Below are 24,155 nucleotides of genomic sequence, written 5' to 3' on the forward strand. Positions count from 1 at the left end.
TGCCACTGCCAGAGCCCGATCCCAACCCACCAGAGCTGTGACCACCTCCAGACATGGAGCCTCTCCTGCCAGAGCCTCCATATCCTGAGCTCCCTCCATACCCTGAGCCCCCTTCTCCTCCACCAATGCATCCACCGCTGCCATAACTGGATCCTCCACGACCTGAGCTTCCTCCACCTCCAGACATGGAGCCTCTCCTGCCAGAGCCACTCCAGCTTCCAGAGCTCATTCCCCCACTGTGGGGGCTGCAGCTGCCAGAGCCTGATCCATATCCACCAGAGCTGTGACCACCTCCAGACATGGAGCTTCCCCTGCCAGAGCCACCTCCATATCCTGAGCCCCCTTCGCCTCCACCAGTGCAGCCGCCACTGCCATAAGTGGATCCACCATAGCCTGAGCTTCCTCCTCCTTCCCCACCACCAGACATGGAGCCTCTCCTAACAGAGCATCCTCCTCCATACCCTGAGCCTCCTTCTCCTCCACCAATGCACCCACCACTGCCATAGCTGGATCCTCCATGACCTGAGCTTCCTCCTTCTCCAGACATGGAGCCTCTCCTGCCAGAGCCACTCCAGCTTCCAGAGCTCATTCCCCCACTGTGGGGGCTGCAGCTGCCAGAGCCTGATCCATATCCACCAGAGCTGTGACCACCTCCAGACGTGGATGGTCTCCTGCCAGAGCTTCCTTGTCCTCCACCTCCAGAGATGGACCCTCCCCTGCCACAGCTGCTCCCACCTCCAGAGCTCATTCCCCCACTGTGAGGGCTGCATCTGCCACTGCCAGAGCCAGATCCGTGACCACCAGAGCTCTGGCCACCTCCAGACATGGAACCTCTCCTGCTAGAACTGCTCCCACCTCCAGAGCTCATTCCCCCACTGTGAGGGCTGCATCTGCCACTGCCAGAGCCAGATCCGTGACCACCAGAGCTCTGGCCACCTCCAGACATGGAACCTCTCCTGCTAGAACTGCTCCCACCTCCAGAGCTCATTCCCCCACTTTGGGGGCTGCAGCTGCCACTGCCAGAGCCAGATCCGTGACCACCAGAGCTCTGGCCACCTCCAGACATGGAACCTCTCCTGCTAGAACTGCTCCCACCTCCAGAGCTCATCCCCCCACTTTGGGGGCTGCAGCTGCCACTGCCAGAGCCAGATCCGTGACCACCAGAGCTCTGGCCACCTCCAGACATGGAACCTCTCCTGCTAGAACTGCTCCCACCTCCAGAGCTCATCCCCCCACTTTGGGGGCTGCAGCTGCCACTGCCAGAGCCAGATCCGTGACCACCGGAGCTCTGCCCACCTCCGGACATGGAACCACCACTGCCTGAGCTTCCTCCTCCAGATCCTGAGCCTTTTCCTCCTCCAGACATGGAACCACCACCACCAGAGCTGGATCCCCACCCTCCAGAGCTCATGCCTCCCTTGGACATGGAGCCTCCACCACCTGAACTTCCTCCTCCTCCACAGATGGAGCCTCCACTGCCTGAGCTTCCTCCTCCAGATCCTGAGCCTTTTCCGCCTCCAGACATGGAACCACCACCACCAGAGCTGGAACCCCACCCTCCAGAACTGCTGCCTCCCTTGGACATGGAGCCTCCACCACCTGAACTTCCTCCTCCTCCACAGATGGAGCCTCCACTGCCTGAGCTTCCTCCTCCTCCAGATCCTGAGCCTTTTCCTCCTCCAGACATGGAACCAGAGCTAGATCCCCACCCTCCAGAGCTGCTGCCTCCCTTTGACATGGAGCCTCCACTGCCTGAGCTTCCTCCTCCAGATCCTGAGCCTTTTCCGCCTCCAGACATGGAACCAGAGCTGGATCCCCACCCTCCAGAGCTGCTGCCTCCCTTGGACATGGAGCCTCCACCACCTGAACTTCCTCCTCCTCCACAGATGGAGCCTCCACTGCCTGAGCTTCCTCCTCCTCCAGATCCTGAGCCTTTTCCTCCTCCAGACATGGAACCAGAGCTGGATCCCCACCCTCCAGAGCTGCTGCCTCCCTTGGACATGGAGCCTCCACTGCCAGAGCTTCCTCCTCCACCACAGATCGAGCCTCCACTGCCTGAGCTTCCTCCTCCTCCAGATCCTGAGCCTTTTCCGCCTCCAGACATGGAACCACCACCACCAGAGCTGGATCCCCACCCTCCAGAGCTGCTGCCTCCCTTGGACATGGAGCCTCCACCACCTGAACTTCCTCCTCCACCACAGATGGAGCCTCCACTGCCTGAGCTTCCTCCTCCTCCAGATCCTGAGCCTTTTCCTCCTCCAGACATGGAACCAGAGCTGGATCCCCACCCTCCAGAGCTCATGCCTCCCTTGGACATGGAGCCTCCACCACCTGAACTTCCTCCTCCACCACAGATGGAGCCTCCACTGCCTGAGCTTCCTCCTCCAGATCCTGAGCCTTTTCCGCCTCCAGACATGGAACCACCACCACCAGAGCTGGAACCCCACCCTCCACAGCTGCTGCCTCCCTTGGACATGGAGCCTCCACTGCCTGAACTTCCTCCTCCTCCACAGATGGAGCCTCCACTGCCTGAGCTTCCTCCTCCTCCAGATCCTGAGCCTTTTCCGCCTCCAGAGATAGAACCACCACCACCAGAGCTGGATCCCCACCCTCCTGAGCTTCCACCTTTTCCGCCTCCAGAGATGGAACCACCACCACCAGAGCTGGATCCCCACCCTCCAGAGCTTCCACCTTTTCCCCCTCCAGTGACTGGCCCTTTCGTTCTGCTCCCACTGCTACCACTGGAACTCATTATACCCTTCCCACTTTTTATGCCTCCAAAGACTCCGGAAACTCTGGCACTGTGGTCAATGACACCTGGAAGAAATGGAAATTACATTTAATTTATTCGTTTTACCCCAAAAAATTCTGAGCGGGGCTGATTTAAGCATCATCCTTCCTACCCTGGTGGTCATGGACTTATCTTTGAAGGGGCCAACAAGAATCTCCCTGAGTAGACATCAACCTGTGGAATATTTTCTCATTTTTCTGTGATTTTTAGATTTTTTTTAAACATCATTTATGTCTTATTTCACCCATGAACACTCAGTGCAGCCTATTCTTTACAAAGGCCAAAACTGTTTTTCTCTCTCCTTCAGCTTCCTCAATTTTCCCACGAATTTTAGGACAAGTTTTTATTTCCTTCCCTTCTGCCCTGCATCAAACAGACCTATGGGTTAAAGGCAGTATTTCCCATTTCCTCCAAATTTATTAGGAATTAGCCAATAATTCTAAAGCCACTTGTTACATTAATGTGTGTTCACAAACTCTCCTTTGCATCCTTTCCTAAATTAAGATGGGAACCGGGATAGTTTGTTCCAATGGTGTCAAGACCACAAAGTAGGAAGAGTTTCCTGTGAAAAACCCTGAGAAAATCCTTGGGATACTCACAGATCGTGGCTGGTGATCCTTCCTGGATCCTGTGGAGGAAAAGTGACATTGAGGTAAGGCAGCCAATAAAACCAGAATTAAAATTCAGGTTAGGCTTTATCAGTGATCTGCAGAAAGGCGACTCCTCCCAGGGCCAGTGCATCCCAGAGATCCCAGTGACAGATCCATGGACATGCTGCTTTGTCTGGGTGTTTCACCCAGGATGGATTTTGCCCCAACCTGTTCTCCTCCTCCTCGAGGAGTGAGCGATACATGGCGATCTCAATGTCCAGGCCCAGCTTCACATTCAGGAGCTCCTGGTAATCACGGACAAGCTGAGAAAGGTCATCCTTGGCCTGTTGGAGGGCATTTTCCAGCTCCTCTAGCTTTTCCTGGCCATCCCTGACGGCTGAGCTCCCACGGTGCTCAGCATCTTTAATGGAGTCCTGGAGGCTGGAATTCTGCAGAAGGAACAAAGGGAACATGACCATGTCCCATCTGTGGGGAGGATTTTATAACAGAATCATGGAATATCCATTATCAGGAGGGAACCACAGGAATCATCAAGTCCAACTCCTATCCCAGCACAGGAAAACCCCCAAGTCCCATAATTTTCACACCCTCCTGCCATTCCTTGGAAATCAAAAGGCTTTTCTCAGTGACAGAACAGCAAAAATACAGTGGGCTGGGTAAATAAACGCAATTAAACCCCAATATAGGTCCCAAAAATCTAAATCGGCTTCAATTGGAAGAGAAAACTCCATCCCTACGTTTGCCTCCAAACAACTGGCTGCTACATACTGCACTGAGATCCCATTGAAAAGGGGCTTAAGCCATTTAGTCAGGCTGGAAAGTATCAGCTTTACCCTTTTCCTTGCGATTTCAATTTCTGGTTGGAGTCGTTGGATGTGCCTGGCAAGTTCCTGGATTTCCTGGTGACTGTTCCTCAGCTGCTCTTGTTGACTCACCCACATGTTCTGCAGGTCCTGGTACTGATGGGAAGAGGACACAACACATTTTTGGCTTCTTTTCCAATGAGGAGATTTGTATTCCTGTTTCCCTGGTGTGCACTCACCCTGCCCCGGTACATGGCATCCACTTCAGCCGTGCTCCTGTGGGCTATCCCCTCGTATTCCCGCCTGACCTCCTCGATGATCCCATCCATGTTCAAGTCCCTGTGGTTGTCCATGGACAGAACAACGTCAACGTTCTCAACAACCGTTTGCAGCTGGGACAGCTCCTGCAGGGAAAACCAGATTAGGGATTTTAACAGTCCTTGTGGTCAGTCCAGGTCTTTATGAGGAAAAAATGGGACCTTGTGGCCAATTTCCCACTGGAATTTCTCCACCTGCAGCCCCCAGGTACCACTGTACCCCCAGCACTTGTAATTTGCAAGGTCTTCTAGCCTTTGGGACACACCAGACCCTTTTTCACTCACAAAAGGCCAAGGATAATTAATTCTCCAAGCCAAAAAATCCCACTCAAACAAAATTTCTGGGAATCTCCAGAAGGTGTGTCCTTCAAGACCTGAGGGTAAGATTTGAATCACTCACAGCTTCGTATAAACACCGGAGGAACTCCAGCTCCTGCCTCAGGATATCCACTCGGACATCAAACTCCATTTTTCCCATGTAGGCACTATCCAGTTCCTGTAAAAAAACCCAAAAAATATTGTAATATATTTGCATGTTGTTGACCCAAATGCTCCACTGAAGTGCAATTCTTGGGATATTTCCATAAAGCCTTCATTCCTGGGATCAAATAGTGGCCTAGAGATCTCAGATTTCATTTGAAAAGCAAGAGGAACAAAGGGAAAGCATTTAAGATTAAAAAATTGGCTGGGAAATGAGTATCACAGCTGCAGCAATAAATCCATTCCTGGGGAACATGAGAAATGGCTAAACACAATTTTTATTCATACTTCTAGTAAAAAGTTGCCTAAATTTTCTCTTCACAGATAGTTTTATTTTTCTAAGCCATCTACAGATATTATTTAACTTAACGACAATATTCCACCTGGATTGGGATTGAGTGAATAGGGAAAAACCAGCACTTTTTAGATATTTGTCCTACAAAGGACTGATTCATTCTCTAGATGAAATAATCCATCCTCAGTCTTGTTCTGGTATTCATTTATTTTGGTTAAAATTAGACAAAGCTCAATAAAAACTTCAGCTTTTGAGAACCTTGGCAACCATCCAGATATGCTTTTATTTCTAAGGCTTTGATTTGCTCAGGATCTCAGGTTAATTCACCTTTTTAAGCTCCACAAACTCCTCCTCCTTGGATGTGCGGTTGTTGATCTCATCCTCGAATCTGGGGGACAGAAGGAGTTAGATTATGATCTCTTATCTATTATTAATTAATCTATTTAATTAATCTATCCATTACCTTTAATTATTGATATTAATTGTTAGGTCAGGTGGACCAGTAAACAATAGAATCAACCAAAGACTGAATGTGTTGAGTTTTCATTTTACTTTAATTACAATTTCTGGCAAGTGCCAGAAATTTTCTCCTCTGCAAAAAGAGGCACTAAAACAGCCCAAAAAACGGGGTCAATACAGATCACTTCTAAATTTAGTAATTCTGAACTAAACTTTCCATTTTTCAGATCTGTGGGTGGGCATAAATTATCTAAGCCAGAAAAGGTGACAACTCTTCCCAACTTGACTCCAAGCTCAGCTCTGTCCCTTCCCACCAGGGCCCCGCGAGTGGAATCTTGGGTCACTCACTGCTAGGGGGAAGAAAGAAAAGGAAGAGTCTGGGAAGGAAAAAGCATGGAAGAGATCATCACAAACTTTGGTTTTCCTCTCATTTTTGGGAGTTCAACCCTTACCAAACTCCTCCAGCAGTAAAGTCAAGCCCCATAATGCACCTGAAGCAGAGCAGGGCTAAGAAACTCCAAAGTCCTGCAGATGCAAAGTTGAGCTTTGCCATCCAAGGGCACAATGAGCATCACCTAGGAAAATCCTAGCACCTGTTTTCCCAGATTTGTGACTATTCACCTGTTTTTATAATCCTCAACAAGCCGGAGCATGTTGTAGGCCTCAGGATCCAGCTGCTCCTTCTGGCTCTGGAGCGTCTCGAGCTGCCGCTGCAGGTTGGTGATGTAGGCCTGGAAGAAGTTGTTGATGTTCCTGCTCTCCTCAGGGCCAGAGCTTTGCTGCTGCAGAAGTTCCCACTTGGCCAAGAGTGCCTGATTCTGCCGCTCCAGACATTGAACCTGGAAGGTGAAGCAGATCCAGAGGGGCTGCATGTCTCCAGTGGGCATCTCTGCCATGGAGACAGGCTGGGAGAGCTGGAGGTGCTCACCTGGAGAAGAGAAGGGAAAGGAGACCCTGGAGCCCCTTCCAGGGCCTAAAGGGCCTCCAGGAGAGCTGGAGAGGGACTGGGGACAAGAGCCTGGAGAGAAAAGACAAGGGGGAATGGCTTCCCACTGCCAGAGGACAGGGATAGATGCAATATTGGGAAGAAATTCCTCCCAGAGGGGGTGGTGAGGCCCTGGAATGGATTTCCCAGAGGATGCTCCTTTCCTGGAAGTGTCCAAGGCCAGGTTGGATGGGGCATGGAGCAGAGTGGTCTAGTAGAATGTGTTCCTGCCTATGGCAGAACTGGATGAGCTTTAAGGTCGCTCTCAACCCAAATCACTCCACGATTTCTATAATATTGACCAGGTGATAACCTGGACACCCAAAAGTTTAGGAGGGAAAGAAGAGTCACAGACATGCTAATTTTTCAGGACTATGGAATCTTAAATCTCCTCAGTTTAACCAACACATCCTGTCCAGTGAAATAGGAAACCCTGAAGTAAACATGTAAAAGAGAGAAGCAGAGACAGACACAGCTCCCAGATACCAGCAGGATGGAAGAGCTTTTGTGGCTGGTTTGAGTAGATGCAGAAGAGAAGACAAAACTGGAGAGATAGAAAGTAATGAAAAAGCTGAAGATTGACCATCTAGTAGAGGGCAGGGCTTCCAAACCAAGAAGTGATTTGTTTAATAATTCAGAGAAATTGAATTCACTTGCAATTTCTGGTAAGTACAAACCCCTGCAAGAAAGGCACTAAAACAGCCTGTTCTTGCAAGGTTTGGCTTTGCTTGAGAAAAAAAATACTAACTCATCAAGATGTCTGTCCCTCACCCACTTTTTCTGCTGGCATCAGCAACCTCCAGGCACCAGAATATAGGAATAGATATTCCCAGAAACCCCTTTCCTCAAAAGAAGAGTGAGTCTATGTGCTGGTGACATCTCGGCAATTTACTGTCCTGCCACAAAAGACAACTCTGAGATCTTTACCCCAAGGCAAAAAGTGATTCACAGAGCAACGTTTACAGGAACCCATTGTGAGCTTCACAGCACCATTGGGAATTCAGCCAGTGCTGGGATTTTTTGAGGGGAGAAGATGGAACATGAAGGTGTCCCCATGACTCACTCCTACCTTACACCTCCCCCTTTCCAGATAACAGTACAGAGACAGGACTCACCTTCTCGATGAATGAAGCAAATTTGTTGTTGAGAGCTTTGATCTGCTCCCTCTCATCCGAGCGCACTCGCTGGAACTCAGGGTCCACCTGGAGCCGTATTGGCCTCAGCAGGTTGGTGTCCACATGGACTTCCCCAATGCCTCGGAGAACTCCAGCCTGTCCCAATCCCTGCCCAGCCCCTTGCACCCCTGTGCCAAGGCCTCCTCTGAGTACCTCCCTGCCTGAACCTCCTCTGTAGGTGCCACCAACTTGAAAACCTCCCACAAAACATCCTCGTCCACCAAAGCCCCTCTCAGCCTGTCTCCAGCCACCAAACCCAAGGCATCTCCCATATCTTACTCCTTCTCCTCCGTAGCCTCCACCAGTATAGACATTCCTGAACCCTCCAAGGTTGTGGAGGCTCCTGCTGCCATACCCATGCCCAAACCCTCCGAATCTCCCATCTCCACCACCCAAGGTCCCACAATGAGCAGAAGAAGAACTGAAACTCCCGTCCCCATATCCGGAGAAATATCGTCTCATGGCAGCACTTCCAGGTGGGAGAGCTGATGTAGAAGTTGGTAAAACAGGAGGAGAAATGAGAATGAAGGATCCTCAGCTACTCCAGAGGAGTATGGAAGTTCTCCTTTATACGTTCTGGAGGAGCTCATCTCCATTCCGTAGTAATTAGCAGGTCTCTAATGTTGTTATTGGGTTTGGTTCATCAGGCAGCAATTAATGGCTGCCCAGAGAGGTCAGATAAACACCAGCACCAGTGGGGCAGTTATGAAATTCCCCAAATCCTGCCTGACTCATGAGCTTTGCTGACGGATGTCCTTATCTCATTAACCTCCATCCGTAATTACAGTTACCCCTGCTCATCCCCACAGCTCATTCTCTCCCATATTTCCCCACCTCTTTTGGTATTTTTAGGGGCACAGGACTTTGATGGTCCTTGGGGTTGTCTGACCCTTCACTACATCACCAGGAGCACCTGCTGCACCCTTTGTTTCCCATTCTTGTCCTTCTCTCTTTCTCAGAATTTCCCAGGAGCAACTTTTGCTTCTCACAGGGAGGATCCATCCCTCTCCCCATCTCTGTGCCAGACTTGACCTCTCCAGCATTTAGTGGCTATGGACAGAGGGAAAAGCATTTGGGAGCCAAATCCCACTGCTGGCAGCACCACTTGGAGGCTCCAGCCTGGGTTAATTTCTTGAAAAATAACCAAGATATAGTTCCTCCAAAACCACTTCTGGAACCACATCCCCACGGGTAGAACCTCCTCTCTGACCCTTACATGACTTTAGGAGGAGCTGGACATCACCTGGCAGGATTCTCTTCCTCCCAAAGGAGCTGGACGAAACCAGGCTGAGAATCCACTACACATAGAGGTTCTGTGGTCAGGGCTGTGCAATCCTGGCTCCATTTGGAAAGTGCCTCATAAACTCCCTAAATTAGGGGGTTGTAGCTGGAGGTTATTAAAACAGCTGGAATATCTCAAGGTGGACAAGACTTTGGATGCTCAGACACTTTTCTCACCTGGAAACACAGTGTTTTCCAGGAAAACAGCTGAGAAATCCACTTTTCCCTACCAAAATCCCCTACCTCACCTTACACCAGGAAAAGCCAAACTGGTATCTCAGATCTCCCTTTTGTGCTAGTTTTGTAATTAAATTTTACTCATTATCAACATTTCCTGAAGAAATTCAACCATATTTCCAGCTGATTTCCCCCTTTTTATAAACCTGTAAAAAATTCTGACTTGGATTGAGAATTCTGTCTCCTGCAGGAATTAATTACGATGAACATTTAAAAATGGTGCAATTACCAGTATTTTAAGAGAAGGGGAGAGGGGAGGGAATTCCCAAAGAAGACTGGAAAGGTTGGAGCCAGGTGGGGTCTGACTCTTCTCCCAGGTTATGAGTGACAGAATGAGATGATATGGCCTCAAATGGTGCCAGGTTTAGGTTGGAAATAGGGGGAAATTCCTTCCTGGAAAAGATTGTCTAGCCCCAGCACAGCTACCCAGGGGTGGAGTCCTCATCCCTGGAAGTGTCCAAGAAATGTGCAGATGTGGCACTTGGGGACACAGTCCGTGGTGGCCTTGGCAGTGCCAAGGAAATCATTGGACCTGATGATCCCAACCTAAATGATTCTGTGATTCAAAAGGGCTGGTGCTGGCTCCAGTGTGATTCCCCTCTCCACCCCTCCTCTTCCCACTTTGCAAGTGCCTCATTCCAGAGCTGCACTGGGCAACACTCCAGGTAATCCCCATGGATCATGGAAGGAAGTGTTGTGACCCCAGAGAGTGGAACACCTGTGAGAGACAGCCCATCCCAAAATCCTGCCCTGTGCAGCAGCTGAAGTGAACCAGGTGTGAATTCTGAGCTTTCTGTAGCAGCTGGAGCCCAGAGCCCAAGCAAAGAGAGCAGCCATCCCACCCCACGTGCCGTAACCCAGAGTGTGGGCAGCTGTTGTGATCGCAGCTGACACCGGATCAGCCTTGGCAGCACATCCCAACCACACCTGGACCTGTCAAGCTGGCTCCAGAAGCAGGGATGCATCCCAAGAGATGTCTACGCATCCTGTGGATGAAAGGGGAGCTTCCTGTCATTCCCTCTTCTTTCTGACACAGCTGGGACAAAGGGATCACAGGTTCATCCATCATCCGTCCCAGGGAGATGGATTTTCATTGGACCAGGGTGTTACAACCACAGGGTCAACCTGGCTCTTTGTCTTGGGATTTTAAGGATAAGTTTAAATTGCATCCCAAAACTTGATCCATTAAAATTGCCTGCCTGGGCACCTTGTGCAGCTGTTGGAGCAGGGACTGAGGGCCCTGTGTTGTCCTGCCCATCCAAAGCAGTACCTGGGGCAGGTGGGGAAGGTAGGAAAGTTCCTCCCACCTGGAAAAGACTCTGAGACAGTGACATGGGTGTGACTTTTTGTGGACAATGAGGGAACCAGAAGAGCACCAGGATGGACATGTTGGAAACATCCAGAAATTTAAAGACAGACCCAAACTGGAGATTTTTGAGCACAACCTGCCAAACTCCATCACCCTCATCCACTTCTGTCCACCTTCAACTCAAACCCTAAAATGGACTAATAAATCCCAGTTCTCAGTCTGATGCTCAAGGAGACGCCTCAACATTCCCACAGGACCATCTAAATCAGCTCAAAATAAGGTCATGGAATGGTTGGGAGGGACCTTAAAGCTCATCCAGTTCTGCCATGGGCAGGGACACCTTCCATTATCCCAGGGAGCTCCAAGCCCTGTCCATCTTGGCCTTGGACACTTCCAGGAATGGAACATCCTCTGGGAAATCCATTCCAGGGCCTCACCACCCCCTCTGGGAGGAATTTCTTCCCAATATTGCATCTATCCCTGTCCTCTGGCAGTGGGAAGCCATTCCCCCTTGTCTTTTCTCTCCAGGCTCTTGTCCCCAGTCCCTCTCCAGCTCTCCTAGAGCCTCTTAAGGCCCTGGAAGGGGCTCCAGGGTTTCCCTTCCACCAGACCAGATCGCTCCAAGCCCCATCCAACCTGTTCTTGAGCACCTCCAGATGAGGCAGCCATAAACTCTTCAGAAAATAGAAAGAACTAAAAGAAAAGGGGGGAAAAAAGAACTACGGAAAACACAAAACCTAAAATTACTAAAATCCTGAGAGTGTCTTGGAAAACCAGATCCTAAATACAAATGAAGTATTTTTGCAAGCCCCACTGGCAGAAAAGAGTGCATAAATAAGGATATCAACACACTTCTGACTATTCAAGAAGTATGCCAGAGCCATACAGTAGCACATGAAGAAATACAGTATTTAAATTTAATAACTGCCCGAATGAAGAAGATAAGTGAGCACAAGAGAGATCTTGATCTCCAGCTGCCAAAGTTCCTGCATAATTAGGGCCCTCAGTCACTTGGAACTGGGGCTGGAATGACACAGACACACTCATGAAAATGCCTGTAGCCCACAGACTTTCCTTTTCTCCCCCTCTCCCTCCCTGGAATAACCACAAACTCTCCCTGTGGTCAGCGAAGGCAGCAAGGACTTGGAGAAGGAAAAAAAAAAGGAGAGAAATGTCAAAAAACCTTGTGTTTTATGCAGAACAAGAGGTGAAATGTTGATACTCTCCCAAAGTCTATCCTATTTTCAGCCTGAGGTTTCCCAGCTGCAAGAATATATATTTGTCCTAATGATACAGATAATCCAAAGTGCATCCCACATTCATCCTTTAGGGGACAGGGAGACCAGATAGAGTTTCCCTCACACAGACCTAGAGCTGGGTGAGACTGGAAGTTGCTATTAAACCACAGGAAAAAACCCCTCTATCAGGAAATTTTTAGAATTCTATGAATTCTCAACACTTTGTGATAAATAGTGAAGTTTTCTGGTGAGAAAACTAACTGGAGGGTGTCTGGAAGGCTCTAGATGGGAGGGATTTGTCCTGTGCAGACAGGCAGAGCTCAAGGGGTTGGGAATGACTTTGGTGGGGGATATCTTCCTTCGCCTTTGCTGAACAGCAGTGTTTGATGGAAACGCTGTTGGAATTGTGGGATCCAGGGCAGGGAGTGCAGGGAGGGAAAGGAGCAGTGCTGGGTGCTCCAGACAGGACAGGTAAGGAGGAACAGGACCCATCACTGGGCTACTCCAACATGAGCTGCTCCCAAACACGAATGGAAGGAAGCAGCTGGGGGATCACAGAATTCCAGAGCAGGAGGAACGACTCTGCTACCACAGAGGAATTTTATTTGGAGGGGAAGGAGGACACGAGAAGGTGAAGTGGAGATCAGGATCTCTGGGGCAGCAGGGAATAACCTGGTAGAGGTTGGAATCGAGTCCAAGATCCAATGAGAGCAAGGGAAGCAAAGGAGATCAGTGTGGGAAGGGCTGGAAAGCCCTCAAAGAGCAGGAAGAGCTTCCCTAGAGCCAGAAACATTTCTGCAGGGACTGGCCACAACCTCTCGCCGTGCTCAGCAAAGGCAGGAAGGGAAATGCCAAAAACATGGTAATTTTTGCAGAAAAAAAAGGTGAAATGCCCTGGTAAGAACTTTGAACTGGAATTTTGACTTTGAGAAGGCTAGAGGGAGCTTCCAGAGTGGATTCCACCAAGAGAGGGAAGGGAGGTCATCACCTCCAGGGTCAGACAGTCCTGGCGTTGTCCCTGAGGGAGGGGGTCTCTGGTGAGGCTCATTTAGGGACCAACGACCCAAAACCTGACTTTAATTTGTGATCCTCTTAACAAGGGCCTGATGGCTCTTTTAATCTCTTTTAATAAATGGTTCGTGACTTGTGGTTGACAGGAAGGTAAGACAATAATGTCCTCAATAACACCCTTGATATTAAATCACCAATTCAGAAAATAACAACATAATTATGATATCCTTTTTATTATATCAGTTAATCTCCTCTTTCCCTGACAATAATGTGAAAGTTTATTAATTAAATTTAATATGATTTGTGAATACACTGAAGTCATTTTTCTATTGCTCTTATTATTAACAATAGTGGCGAGTGGACGAAGGACAAGCTCATTAATTTTTTTGCTTAATTGGCAAATGCCAAGTATCAGCCTCTGATCCTTGAGATCTCCAACAGGCTGAGCGTGTCCGGGTGCCTCCACACACAGATGATGCCCTCGGGCTCGGGCGGGAGGTGCTGGAACAAGGCAGAGATAAAATCTCCAAAGGGTTTCAGAAGGAGGAGGTGGAGGAGGAAAGTACAACCTGCAGAGAAAAAAAAGATTAAAATAAGAAAAAAAAAAAAAAAAGAAGAGGAGGAGGAGGAAACTGGGTTGAACTCCAGGTCAAAAACACAGGGAGACGTGAGATTTTTTTTTCTATGTGCACATGTTTTTCAGCAGAAAAATGGTCCATGGGCATGTTGGTCATGATATAAATTTATTTTCATTTCTATTAGGGCAGGATATTGATGAGGATCTCCAGGTGACCCAACAATCAGAGGTCTCAGGAATGGCCTCTCCAGGTGTTTGAAACCTCGGGAACCTCTTCACTTGGTCCCCAAGGTAAAGAAGAGTCTGAGAGTGTTCAGCAGCTTCAGAAGCTGCTGTGTGAGTTGAGGATGATTTTAATCACATCCTGTCCCACAGGAAGTTGAAGCAGCTGGAGTTAATTCTGGCAGATGTTCCAAATCCGGTAAACAAGGTGATTACCAACAGTGGGTCCGGTGCTGCTCTCCCATCAGCAGCAGGAGGGTGACTACACCCAGCTCCACCTGGGCTGGACTACAAGCTCATAATTAGCCCAATCAAGGTCAGACTTTGCGATCAATTGAGTAAATCCCTCTCTTGATGGATCCAAATGGCTGTGATTGCCTCTGCAGCAGCAGAAGGAGCGGCCGCAGGACAACGAGGCAGGTGCAGAAAAGGTAAAGCTGCACAAAAAGCACCAAAACCATGATGGTTCCAGAGGAAATCTCCTGCCCAGGGAGGGAAAGGCCTGAGGGTGGGGTGGGGAAGGCCAGTTTAAGAGCTTCAACAGGTATAGAATCCCGAAATATCTAGAGTTCTGGAAGGGACAGACAGGGATCATCAAGTCCAACTCCTGGCCTTGATCAGGAGAATCCTAACAATTCCACCATGAGCCTGAGACTGTTGCTCAACACAGGGAGGATGACGAGATGCTGGAGTGAGTCCAGAGGAGGCCATGGAGCTGCTCCAAAGGCTGGAGGCCCTCTGGAGCCAGGCGGGGAGAGCTGGGGGCTCTCACCTGGAGAGGAGAAGGGAAAGGAGACCCTGGAGCCCCTTCCAGTGCCTCAAGGGGCTCCAGGAGAGCTGGAGAGGGACTGGGGACAAGGTCTGGAGTACCAGAACAAGGGGGAATGGCTTCCCACTGCCAGAGGTCAGGGTTAGGTGGGATATTGGGAAGAAATTCCTCCCTGTAAGTGTGGTTAGGCCCTGGAATGGATTTCCCAGAGGATGCCCCATGGAAAGCAATGCAGGTGAAGGGCTGAACTCCTTGGCTGCCAGCCCAATCTTTACTCCAGGGGGTCACAAACACCTGCAGAGCCTGCCCAAAAATGGAAGAATTTATTCAGTAAGAAGTTTTGTGGGGGTGGAGGGAGGGAGGCAGCTCCAAGGCCCCCCAGGGCCAGCAGAAGGTCCTTGTCCAAGGCTGACACACAGAGCACTTCCCATTCCAGCTGATTCTGGTCCCAAATCAAATCCTGAATGGATCATACTCAGCAGAGGACCCCACCCCCCAGCCCAGAGAGACCCATCACAAAAATGGGCACAACCCACCTCTTCTCCTGTCACCTTCCTCCTGATTGTCTGCTGGAGTCATGACCTGGAGCGGTGGTGGGTTTGGGCCCAACCCAAAATTCCTGTCTCAGCCTAACCCATAACTTATGGGAAAGTAAATTTGTCATCGACCTGGAGGACAGGGACAGGTTCTGGTGTCAGAGCAGCACCTGGAGGTCACTGTCAGGTTCAGTTGTCAGAGCAGGATGGAGGACAGTAACAGATTCAGGTATGTCAGAAGGTCTGGAGGACAATGACAGATTCAGATGTTTCACATCAGGACCTGGAGGACAGTGACAGGTTCAGGTGTGTGAGAGGGGTCTGGAGGTCAACGACAGGTTCAGGGGTCACAGCAGCACCTGGAGGCCACCGTCAGATTCAGCTGTGTCAGAGAACTTTCCCTTGCACAGGCTCCAAACCTTCCAGTGACATTTTGTGACATTTTGTGGCTGTGTCCACCCCCACCAGACCAGCTGAGTCCCCAGGCCACGGGAGAGGTAGAATTGATTCAACCCATGCTCCAAGAGAATTGGTCATATAATGTGTGTTTTGGGGTCCTGCCTGTAGACCTTGTGGAATATCATTCCGCTCCAAGGACAGAACTAGGGAGCGTGGAAGGAAGATGAAGCTCAGGAAGCACCACCATCCCAATGGGTGGGAGGAGGAAGAGGAGGAATGGTCTCTGTCAGCAGCAGGTGTGGATGATGCTGTTGCCATAAGTTGTGCAAATCTGGCTCTACCTGTCCCAGCTGGAGCTGAGGCAGCCCTGGATGGAACAGGGAGGGAGCGGGAGGCACCACATTCCCAAGCAGCTCATCCAGGTCATGGGGCTGGGTGGCAGCAGCTGTTTTATTCAGAGGAGCAGGGTCAACATCCAATAGGGGCCAAGTCCAGCAGGAAAAGTGCTCAGATGTCAGCTCAACCTGTCCAAGCAAAGCTGGGGTGAATATTAATTAGATGAAAGACCCAAATTTTTCTGCACAGCCATAGATGATGTTCTGGGACACAGATTCCTCTGGATCCCAGCACAAGTCACCCCTGGAGCCTGGCAGTGGATTCACTCACAAGGAATCCAAGGCAGGGTCCAAAGAACAGGAAAGGAAGTGATGGAGTATTCAGGATTAAACATCAGGAGCCTAGTGTGGAAAGCAAAGGGAAGAGCTTCCCTTAGCTAAATTTCTTTGGAAGTTGCACAGCTTTAGGTACCTTTGTCAATGTATGTGCCCACAGGAGTTTTAGACCTCCTCCCAAGCCCAGATACTCCGTAGCTGTCACTGTTTCCATAAGCTGCTGATTTTGGTCTCTCTTGAGGAGGTCAGAGGGTTTTCTAGTGCACATCTGAGCTGGTTTTTAGGCCAGTCGAGTTGAAGGTGACAGAACTGGGGGTGTTGCTGAGTGCAGAGAGGGGACCAAAGGATGCTGATCCCAAATTTTAACCTCCTTTAAACTCTCTTCTCCTTAATTCCTTCCCATGTCCCATCCTCAAGATCCCAAAGGACTCCAGCTGCTCAGGAGAAGTGTGCCAGGTAACCCCCAGTCTAGAGGATGCAGAGGGTGGTCTCCTCCCAGGTGATAAACCAGTACTTTTCACAAAAGCAAATATTTCCTGCTCCCCAGCAAGCCCAAACTGGGGGAGTGTCCTCCATGTTTGCACAATGACCCACCCTGGGGAAAAAACATGGTGGATCACGAGGCCCTCCCACCATAAACGTGATTAGTAACAATTAAAAACTCATTCCAGCTCTAATTACAGCCAATAAAATCCCACTTGGGATAACTTCCTAAGGAGCTCATAAAACACGGCACCAATTCAGTTTCTTCCCATGTTCTAATGCAAAAGATCCTGCACAGCCCTGACCCCAGAGGAGCAGTAACTTTTCCCTGCCCTCCAACCCCAACCTGGCTCCCTCTTTTCAGGGAGTTCTGGAGAGTGAGAAGGTCTCGACAAAGCCTCATTTTTTCCAGGCCTCCACATCTCCTTCAGCTGCTCCTCAGGAGCTCTCCAGACCCTTCTCCTTGTGCTCCAGCCCTTCCCCAGCTCTGTTCCTGTCTCTGGACATGCTCCAGCCCCTCAGTGTCTTTTGTGGCATCCCTGGATGGGATCCAGCAGCTCTCACAGTGCCCCACTGAGCGGGCAAAGGGGATCCCAACCCTTTCATCCCAACACGATGCACTAGAGCAATTTCCTTCAACTCCCTTTTTCATGAGTGCAGCAGATGGGAATGATAAACTCCGGCATCTCTTGGCTCCTCTCCAGGAAAAACTCAGGGAACTCAGAAAAATCCCGTGTTTTTTGGCAGGATGGCATCAGCACCTTTGGCTCCCAGGGCTTCAACAGGCTGGAGATCTCTGTCCTCTCTGCCACCTTCCCAAGGGTGTTCTCAGGACATTCCTGGGCTTTGAACCACCTGGGTATATTTCTGTCCCTGAACTCTTCCCTGGGATGAGGAAGAAGGAGATGATTTCAGACTCTTCCCTGGGATAAAGAAGAGGGCTATGACTTTTTGGTCTTTCCCATCCCAACTTATGAATTTTAGAATCAGAAATGTTATTTTTGACTCAAACAGCAGGATAAGACACATTGCAGCCTGGTGTAAACATCCTTCAGAAGTCAGGAGGGTGAACTGGAAGGAAATTTGGGGGTAAATAAGAAAAACAGCAGGAAAGTAACACTAGTTCAAATGAAAACAATCATTTCTTCCTTATTTTGCTCATTTAGATGATAAGGACTTGACAATATTGATGTCCATTTCCATATTTTTTTCTGTGCCAGATCAATCATAGAATCATGGAATGGCTGAAGTAGGAAAGGACCTTAAATCCCATCTGGTCCCACCCCCCGTAACACACACACCGCTGAGGAGTCAGGGCTGATTCATCTCTTGCTCCTCCCAGAGCTACAGAAGAATCCAGTCAAGCATTAATCAAATTAATTTGGTTGCAGTGGGATGTAATTTGGAGAGGGCTAATGACTAAGCTGGCTAGGCAACCTGGAGTTCTGATGGCAGTTTCTGGGCTCTGGCTTACTCTTTCATACTGTTGTTGTTTTTTTTTTTTTTCTTTGTGAGTAATTTGTGTCCACTCAGAGTTGTCAGACCTTCCCACCGCTCACAGGAGCTGGTGTAAGAGCCCAGCCAGACAGGCAGAGGGTGCTGCTCATCCTTGTGCCAGCCCTGGGGACGATTTATCCTCCTCACCCTGGCTCCAACCCCCCACTGGAGACTCCTCCATGGCAGGAGTTGGAATGAGATGATCACATGAAGCCCATGCAGTTCCGCCCCTGCCATGGGCTGGTGCAGCGTTCCAGGGTGGTAGAAATGCTGCAACCTTCTTTGAGGCCTCTCCTTCAGAAGCTGCTCAGAGAAAGGCCCCAAGAACAGCCATTTCCAGTCCATGCACACACACACACCTCACAGACAGCTCAGGAGAAGAAAGACAGGAAGGGCCTTTGCATGATGTATTCCAGACAAGGTTTATTACATCCACCACGCCAAAGGGATCAGAGACGAAGACAAAATAGTGTGGGGTCAGTGACCAATGTGGGGTCAGTGACCAATGACCTGAGGGCACAGGGGTGGGCAAAGGGCAGGGCCAAGGGCAGCAACCTGTAGGGGCAATGAGGAATGAATAATTGGAGTGGGCAGTGTCAACTGGCCAATGGGAGAGGCAATCTGATGTAGATTGGCAGTAGTGCTGCAGAGCACCATGGGCTGAGTCCTCTCTTTCAGCCTAAGTGGGGAAAATTCTGTGATATATTCTTCCAAGGCAAGGCCCTGGGGATTTCCCTGAGTGGGAGGATTCAGAGGATTCCACAATGGGCAGGGACACCTTCCATTAGACCAGGTTGCTCAAAGCTCCCACTCACCTCCAACCCAAGCCCAAGCCCTAAATGGGAATAATGAATCCTAGTTCTCAGGGTGATGCCCAAGGAAACACCTTGACGTTCCTGCAAGATCATCTAAATCAGCTCAGAATAGGATCATGTAAGGGTTTGGGTCGGACAGGATCTTAAAGCTCATGCTGTTCCACCTTCTGCTATGGGCAGTAACACCTTCCACTATCCCAGATTGCTCCAAGCCCCATCCAGCCTGGCCTTGGACACTTCCAGGGTTGGGGCAATCTCATGGAAGTCCATTCCAGTGCCTCACTGCTCTCACAGGGAGGAATTCCTTCCCAACATCTCATCTAACTCTCCTCTTTTCCATTTTGAAGCCATGACCTCTTGTCCCATCACCCCCTTTCCAAGTCCCTCTCCAGCTCTCCTGGAGCCCCTTGGAAGGGACTTAAAGGTCTAAAGGTCTCCTTTCTCTTCTCTGCAGGTGAGCACCCCCAGATCTTCCAGCCTGGCCCCAGAGGAGCTCCAGCCCTCGGAGCAGCTCCATGGCCTCCTCTGGACTCTCTCCAGTAGCTCCACATCCTTCCCCAAGGCTGGAGCAGCTCTGCAGGTGGGGTCTCACCTGAGCAGAGCAGAACAGCCCCCCCGCCGCTGCTCATGTTGGGGCTTCAGCCCAGGCTCGTGCGTCTCTGGGCTGCGGCAGGTCCAGCTCTCACCCACCAGCACCCCCAAGTCCTTCTCTCAGGCCTGCTCTCAATTCTTTCTCAGTTCAGTTTGTGTTTGCCCTGCAATCACTCTGGCCCAGGGCAAACCCGTGTTTCTCCTCTGCTGGGGAGCATCAAGTGATGAGACAACACAAAAATATCTTCATATCTCTGCATTTTATTGGTACTGAATGACCCTGGGCCAGGGCACCAGCAGGAAGCAGCTGATTCACACGACAGAGGGGGGCAACAGGGCCACACACTCCAGGCAGGAAGGAGAGGAGGGAAAAGGATCCATAAAACATTAAAGCTGTCAAATTACTCCACCTGGGGAAGATGGACAACTCCAGACACCTGTTTCTCACTCCTAAATCTGACTATGGGGCATCATCTCCTTCCTTCTGTTCATGTGGGCTCCTGACACAGCTGGAGCAGGATGAGGGGGACCCATCAGGGGTGCAAGGGAAACACAGGCCTTAAAAAGTGACAGGAAAGAGTGGTTTTCCACAGGCTACTCCCCAGCTGGTGCAGCAGCGCCGGGGAGCTCTGCAGGGCTGGGGACCCACAAGGGAGATGATTCACCCCAGTGGGGCTCAGTGAGAGCCAGGCTGGGCCAGAGGGATGTGTCTTGATTTCAATCTCACTTTAGGGAGATTTCCCCCAGAAACAGTTTCTTTCCTCCTGAATACCGATGGGGATGGAAGGGGCTGTGCTGCTGGTGGGAGGAAGAGGAAGGTGCTGCTTTCCCTGGGAGGATGGAGATGAGGGCTCAGTATTTGACCCCGGAGGATTTGACCGTCGTGGTGGTGACGCATCTCCGCACAGAGGAGGAGCCTCCCCCGGCCATGAAGCTGCCACCTGCAGTGCTGCACATCCTCCCGCTCCCGGAGGAGAAGCCTCCACTGAGGATCCCTCCTCCCACACCACAACTGCCGCCAATGATGTTCCCGCCACCAACCGTGCACACTCCTCCTGCACTCAGGCCATTGCTGGCTCCAAAGCTGCCAGATCTGCCTCCGCACACGGTGGTTCTGCCCACCACAGCTGGAAGAGAGGGAGAGGCTCACTGAACACCAGGCAACATCCTGGGAATCTTTACAAAACCAAGGACAAAGGCAATTCGGCAGAGAAAACAATGTGAGAATACTTACAGACATTCACGTTGGAGGGGTTCTCTAAGCAGAGCCTGTGTTGGGAGAGGAACATCAGTTGTAAATCTGAATACAGTCAGAAGCAAAACTCTTCCCCAAATATTCCATTTATATCGTGTTTCATGTAAGATCAATCAAGCCCCCTGAGAAGTATTCCCCATGGGAACCATGTTTCTGTTTTGGCGTCAAAATTGGGAGGAAAAAAGGAAAGTAACCAAGTTTTAATATTAAATGTGTTGTGAGGGATGGTTAAAGATGAATCTGACCCAAGGGGAGACAGAACCCTGGCCCAGCCAATGGTAGGAGGTCTCACCTGTTCTCCTCTCCCTCCAGCAGCTTCCTGTACATGGCAATCTCAACATCCAGTGCGATCTTGATGTTCAGCAGCTCCTGGTACTCCTTCAGCAGGCGAGCCAGCTCCTCCTTGTCCTTGCTCAGAGCACATTCCAGTTCTTCCAGCTTTCTCCTGGCATCCTTGGTGGCCATCTCCCCTCTCTCTTCAGCCTCAGCAATGGCTGACTGCAGATGATGGTTCTGGGGAGAAGAAAGTAAATTTCCTAATTCCCTCTGCCCACACTCTACTGGAGTATCCTCATGGCACAAAGAGGAGGGAAAACAGAAGGAACCCGTGAGACACTGGCCAACCCCCACCTGCTTCTTCACATTCTCAATCTCTGTCCGCAGCCTCTGGACATTCCTGGACAGCTCCTGGATCTCAATCTTGGTGTTGCGGAGGTTGTCCCCATGCCGGCCGGCCGTGCTCTGGAGCTCTTCGTACTGGAGAAGTGGGGACAAAGACACCCATCAGGACCAAAGCTGACCAAAAGCCCAGGTGGTTCAGACAGTGGGGGCTGTCCCAGGAGCCTCGAGCCCTTCCCAACTCACCCGGCTCTGGTACCAGGCCTCGGCCTCAGCCCGGCTGTTCTGAGCGATCTGCTCGTACTGGCGCCGGACCTCCTCGATGATGCTGTCCAGGTCCAGGTGCCGGTTGTTGTCCATGGACACCACCACGGACAGATCCCGGCTGATCGTCTGCATCTGAGCCAGCTCCTGCAACCAAGACATGAGTCAGAGGCACCATCCACCATCTGGAGGCCTAAATCCACCCAGACACCCAATCCAACCTCAATGTTTGGCCTCCTCATTGCAACACCAGTCCCCCGGGAGAAGAGAGAGCTCCTACCTCCTCGTAGATGCACCTCAGGAAGTTGATTTCGTCTGTCAGAGCTCCCACCTTGGCTTCCAGCTCAACTTTGGTCATGTATGCACAGTCCACATCCTAAAGGAAAGATCTCAGAATTAGACCACAGCTTCCGTTCATCGCACAAGAGCTGTTGGCTCTTCCTGTTGGGATCTGCCCATCTTGGAGCTGAGTCCTTCCCATGTCTTTACCTCCTGTCCCCCCTCACCCTATCCCTGCTGGTGTCTTCCAGACTCACCTTCTTCAGCACCACAAACTCGTTCTCAGCAGCCGTGCGACGGTTGATCTCCTCCTCATACCTGTGGCGGGGCAGGACAAAGTGAGACTCTGAGACCCCCTCGGAGACCCCTGGGGGTGCTCACCTGCAGTGGTCACTCCACTCACGGGGTCTCCTCATCAGCTCCGCTCTCCCCGCTCGTCCCTCCCCATCTGTCCCCGCACTCACTTGGTTTTGAACTCCTCCACGTACTGCCTCATGTTCTGCAGCTCCGATTCCAGCTGGCCCCGCTGCCCCAGCAGAGAGTCCAGCCTCCTCCGCAGGTTCTGGATGTAGTTCTCAAAGATCACATCCAGGTTCTTCCTGGGCCCTGACGGCCCTTGCTGCTGGAGCAGCTCCCACTTGGTGGAGAGCACCTTGTTCTGCTGCTCCAGGAATCGGACCTACAGCCAACAAAGGGTGTGTGAGACATTCACCAGAGAGACATCCCACTGCTCAAAGCTCCAGGGAGCTTTGGAAGGCCATGGGAATCAATCCCCAAAACCCTTCCCACTGCTTCCAAGGGGAAAATTCCTCCCTTTTTTCTCCTTTTTTTCCCAATTATTGTTAAATTCCTCTTTCCTCCTCCTGTATTTCTGCTCTCTTTTTTTTTTTTTTTCTGGGGGCAGCTATTGAAATGCTTCCATTCCAATCCTACAAATTATTTCCAATACCAGTCAGGATTTTTTGACATTAATTTTCAGGAGCATCAGATCCTTTTTGACCTACCAGTGAATGACATCCCAGTGGTCTCCATATTCAAGAACATTCCTCTTATCAGACAGAAATTATTCCATATACACATCATATATTTAAAAGACAAAAGAGCACGCTTATAACTAACATTCTCCCAGTTCAGATTATTTAAAGGGAGCTCATCTGCACTTAAACTGAATGAAGAAATGGTTGGGAATTTTTTTTTTAATTTCATTCCTAGATTTTAAGTTCCTTGAGAAAAAAATTATCCCAGAGAAAGGACAGACTTAAATAAACACTTTGGTCACTGAGTATATCCCCATCCCTTTGCCCTGTCTACACTGGAGTGAAAACCAGTGTGCATCCACCAAACCTGGAGAAAGTTGTTCAGTTTCTCTATGCATGCTAAATTTTGACACTTCCTCAGGAGGAAACCAGGTGGAACAGAATGGAAACAATTACAGCCCAACACTGAGCTGAGAGGTTGTTATTTCCTTCTCCAGAGCCTAAGGAATTTCTGCAGTTTTCCCATTCCCAAGCAAATCCAGCTCCAACCTCTCACCTTGTCGATGAAGGAGGCAAACTGGTTGTTCAGAGTCTTGATCTGCTCCTTCTCCTGGCACTTCACTTGCTGGATCTGAGGGTCAATGTCAACGTGGACCGGCCGCAGGAGGGTTGGGTCCACCTGCACTGGCTGGATGCCTCCAGGGAACCCGGGGCCACCTCTGATGGGGCCACAAAAGCCACCCATTCCTCCACCAATGACACCTCCTCCAATGCCACCAAATCCTCCTGGAAATCCTCCACCAAAGCCACCAATTCTACATCCGTAGCCACTGCCATAAGAGCTGCCCATGGAAATCCTTGTGCTGCCACCCAGGTTGTGGAGGCTCCGGCTGCTGAATCCTGCACAGCGTCCGCTGCCACCTCCAATCCCCCTGGATGTGGAGAACGAGCTGTAGCTGATCCTGCTCCGGCCGCCACCTCCAAAGCCACCACCAACAGCAGAGCAGGAGCTGAATCCCCTTTTGCTCCCAACTCCGAAGCTTCTGCAGACAGACTGACGAGACATGGCTGCTTCTCCTCAAAAGAGCCCAAACTGGGGAAGGTGAGGAGATCCACAGAGCTGAGCTGGTGCTGAGGGCAGAGAGAAGTGCTCAGAGTCTTCTCTGGCTCCACAGCTCCAGGCATTCCCTTTTATCTGCTCCTGGAGGTG

At 50.4% G+C, this 24,155-nt stretch overlaps 2 protein-coding genes across 2 annotated transcripts; both read right to left on the bottom strand.

The window, feature by feature from the left end:
• Positions 1 to 1,407: 1,407 nt before the first annotated feature.
• Positions 1,408 to 8,356, bottom strand: LOC136567830 (uncharacterized). Its single transcript, XM_066567578.1, has 10 exons — positions 8,272 to 8,356; positions 7,857 to 8,104; positions 6,378 to 6,595; positions 5,625 to 5,685; positions 4,923 to 5,018; positions 4,445 to 4,609; positions 3,610 to 3,830; positions 3,391 to 3,419; positions 2,332 to 2,663; positions 1,408 to 2,253 (listed from the first exon to the last, which is right to left on the bottom strand). The coding sequence occupies exons 1-10, from the start codon at positions 8,354 to 8,356 to the stop codon at positions 1,408 to 1,410; spliced, it is 2,301 nt and encodes a 766-aa protein (XP_066423675.1).
• A 12,048-nt stretch (positions 8,357 to 20,404) lies between these two features.
• Positions 20,405 to 24,155, bottom strand: LOC136568032 (keratin, type II cytoskeletal 6B-like). The gene is made up of 9 exons (XM_066567875.1): positions 23,502 to 24,155; positions 22,433 to 22,647; positions 22,226 to 22,286; positions 21,970 to 22,065; positions 21,672 to 21,836; positions 21,438 to 21,563; positions 21,100 to 21,320; positions 20,787 to 20,821; positions 20,405 to 20,679 (listed from the first exon to the last, which is right to left on the bottom strand). Exons 1-9 carry the CDS (start codon positions 24,009 to 24,011, stop codon positions 20,405 to 20,407), a joined length of 1,704 nt encoding a protein of 567 aa, XP_066423972.1. The 5' UTR covers positions 24,012 to 24,155.

The sequence above is a fragment of the Molothrus aeneus genome, chromosome 30 (assembly GCF_037042795.1).
Source record: "Molothrus aeneus isolate 106 chromosome 30, BPBGC_Maene_1.0, whole genome shotgun sequence".
NCBI lineage: Eukaryota > Metazoa > Chordata > Aves > Passeriformes > Icteridae > Molothrus > Molothrus aeneus.

Coding starts and splice junctions, on each gene's coding strand:
- LOC136567830 (XM_066567578.1), bottom strand. CDS start 8,356: ATGGGGACGGGAGTTTCAGTTCTTCTTCTGCTCATTGTGGGACCTTGG. Junction 6,596..7,856: donor TTGCTTCATTCATCGAGAAG/GTGAGTCCTGTC, acceptor TTCACCTTCCAG/GTTCAATGTCTGGAGCGGCA. Junction 2,254..2,331: donor TGGTGGAGGAGGAAGTTCAG/GTGGTGGAGGCT, acceptor TGTCTGGAGGAG/GAAAAGGCTCAGGATCTGGA.
- LOC136568032 (XM_066567875.1), bottom strand. CDS start 24,011: ATGTCTCGTCAGTCTGTCTGCAGAAGCTTCGGAGTTGGGAGCAAAAGG. Junction 22,287..22,432: donor GTGGAGGAGTTCAAAACCAA/GTGAGTGCGGGG, acceptor GCCCCGCCACAG/GTATGAGGAGGAGATCAACC. Junction 21,837..21,969: donor TGAGGTGCATCTACGAGGAG/GTAGGAGCTCTC, acceptor TCTTGGTTGCAG/GAGCTGGCTCAGATGCAGAC.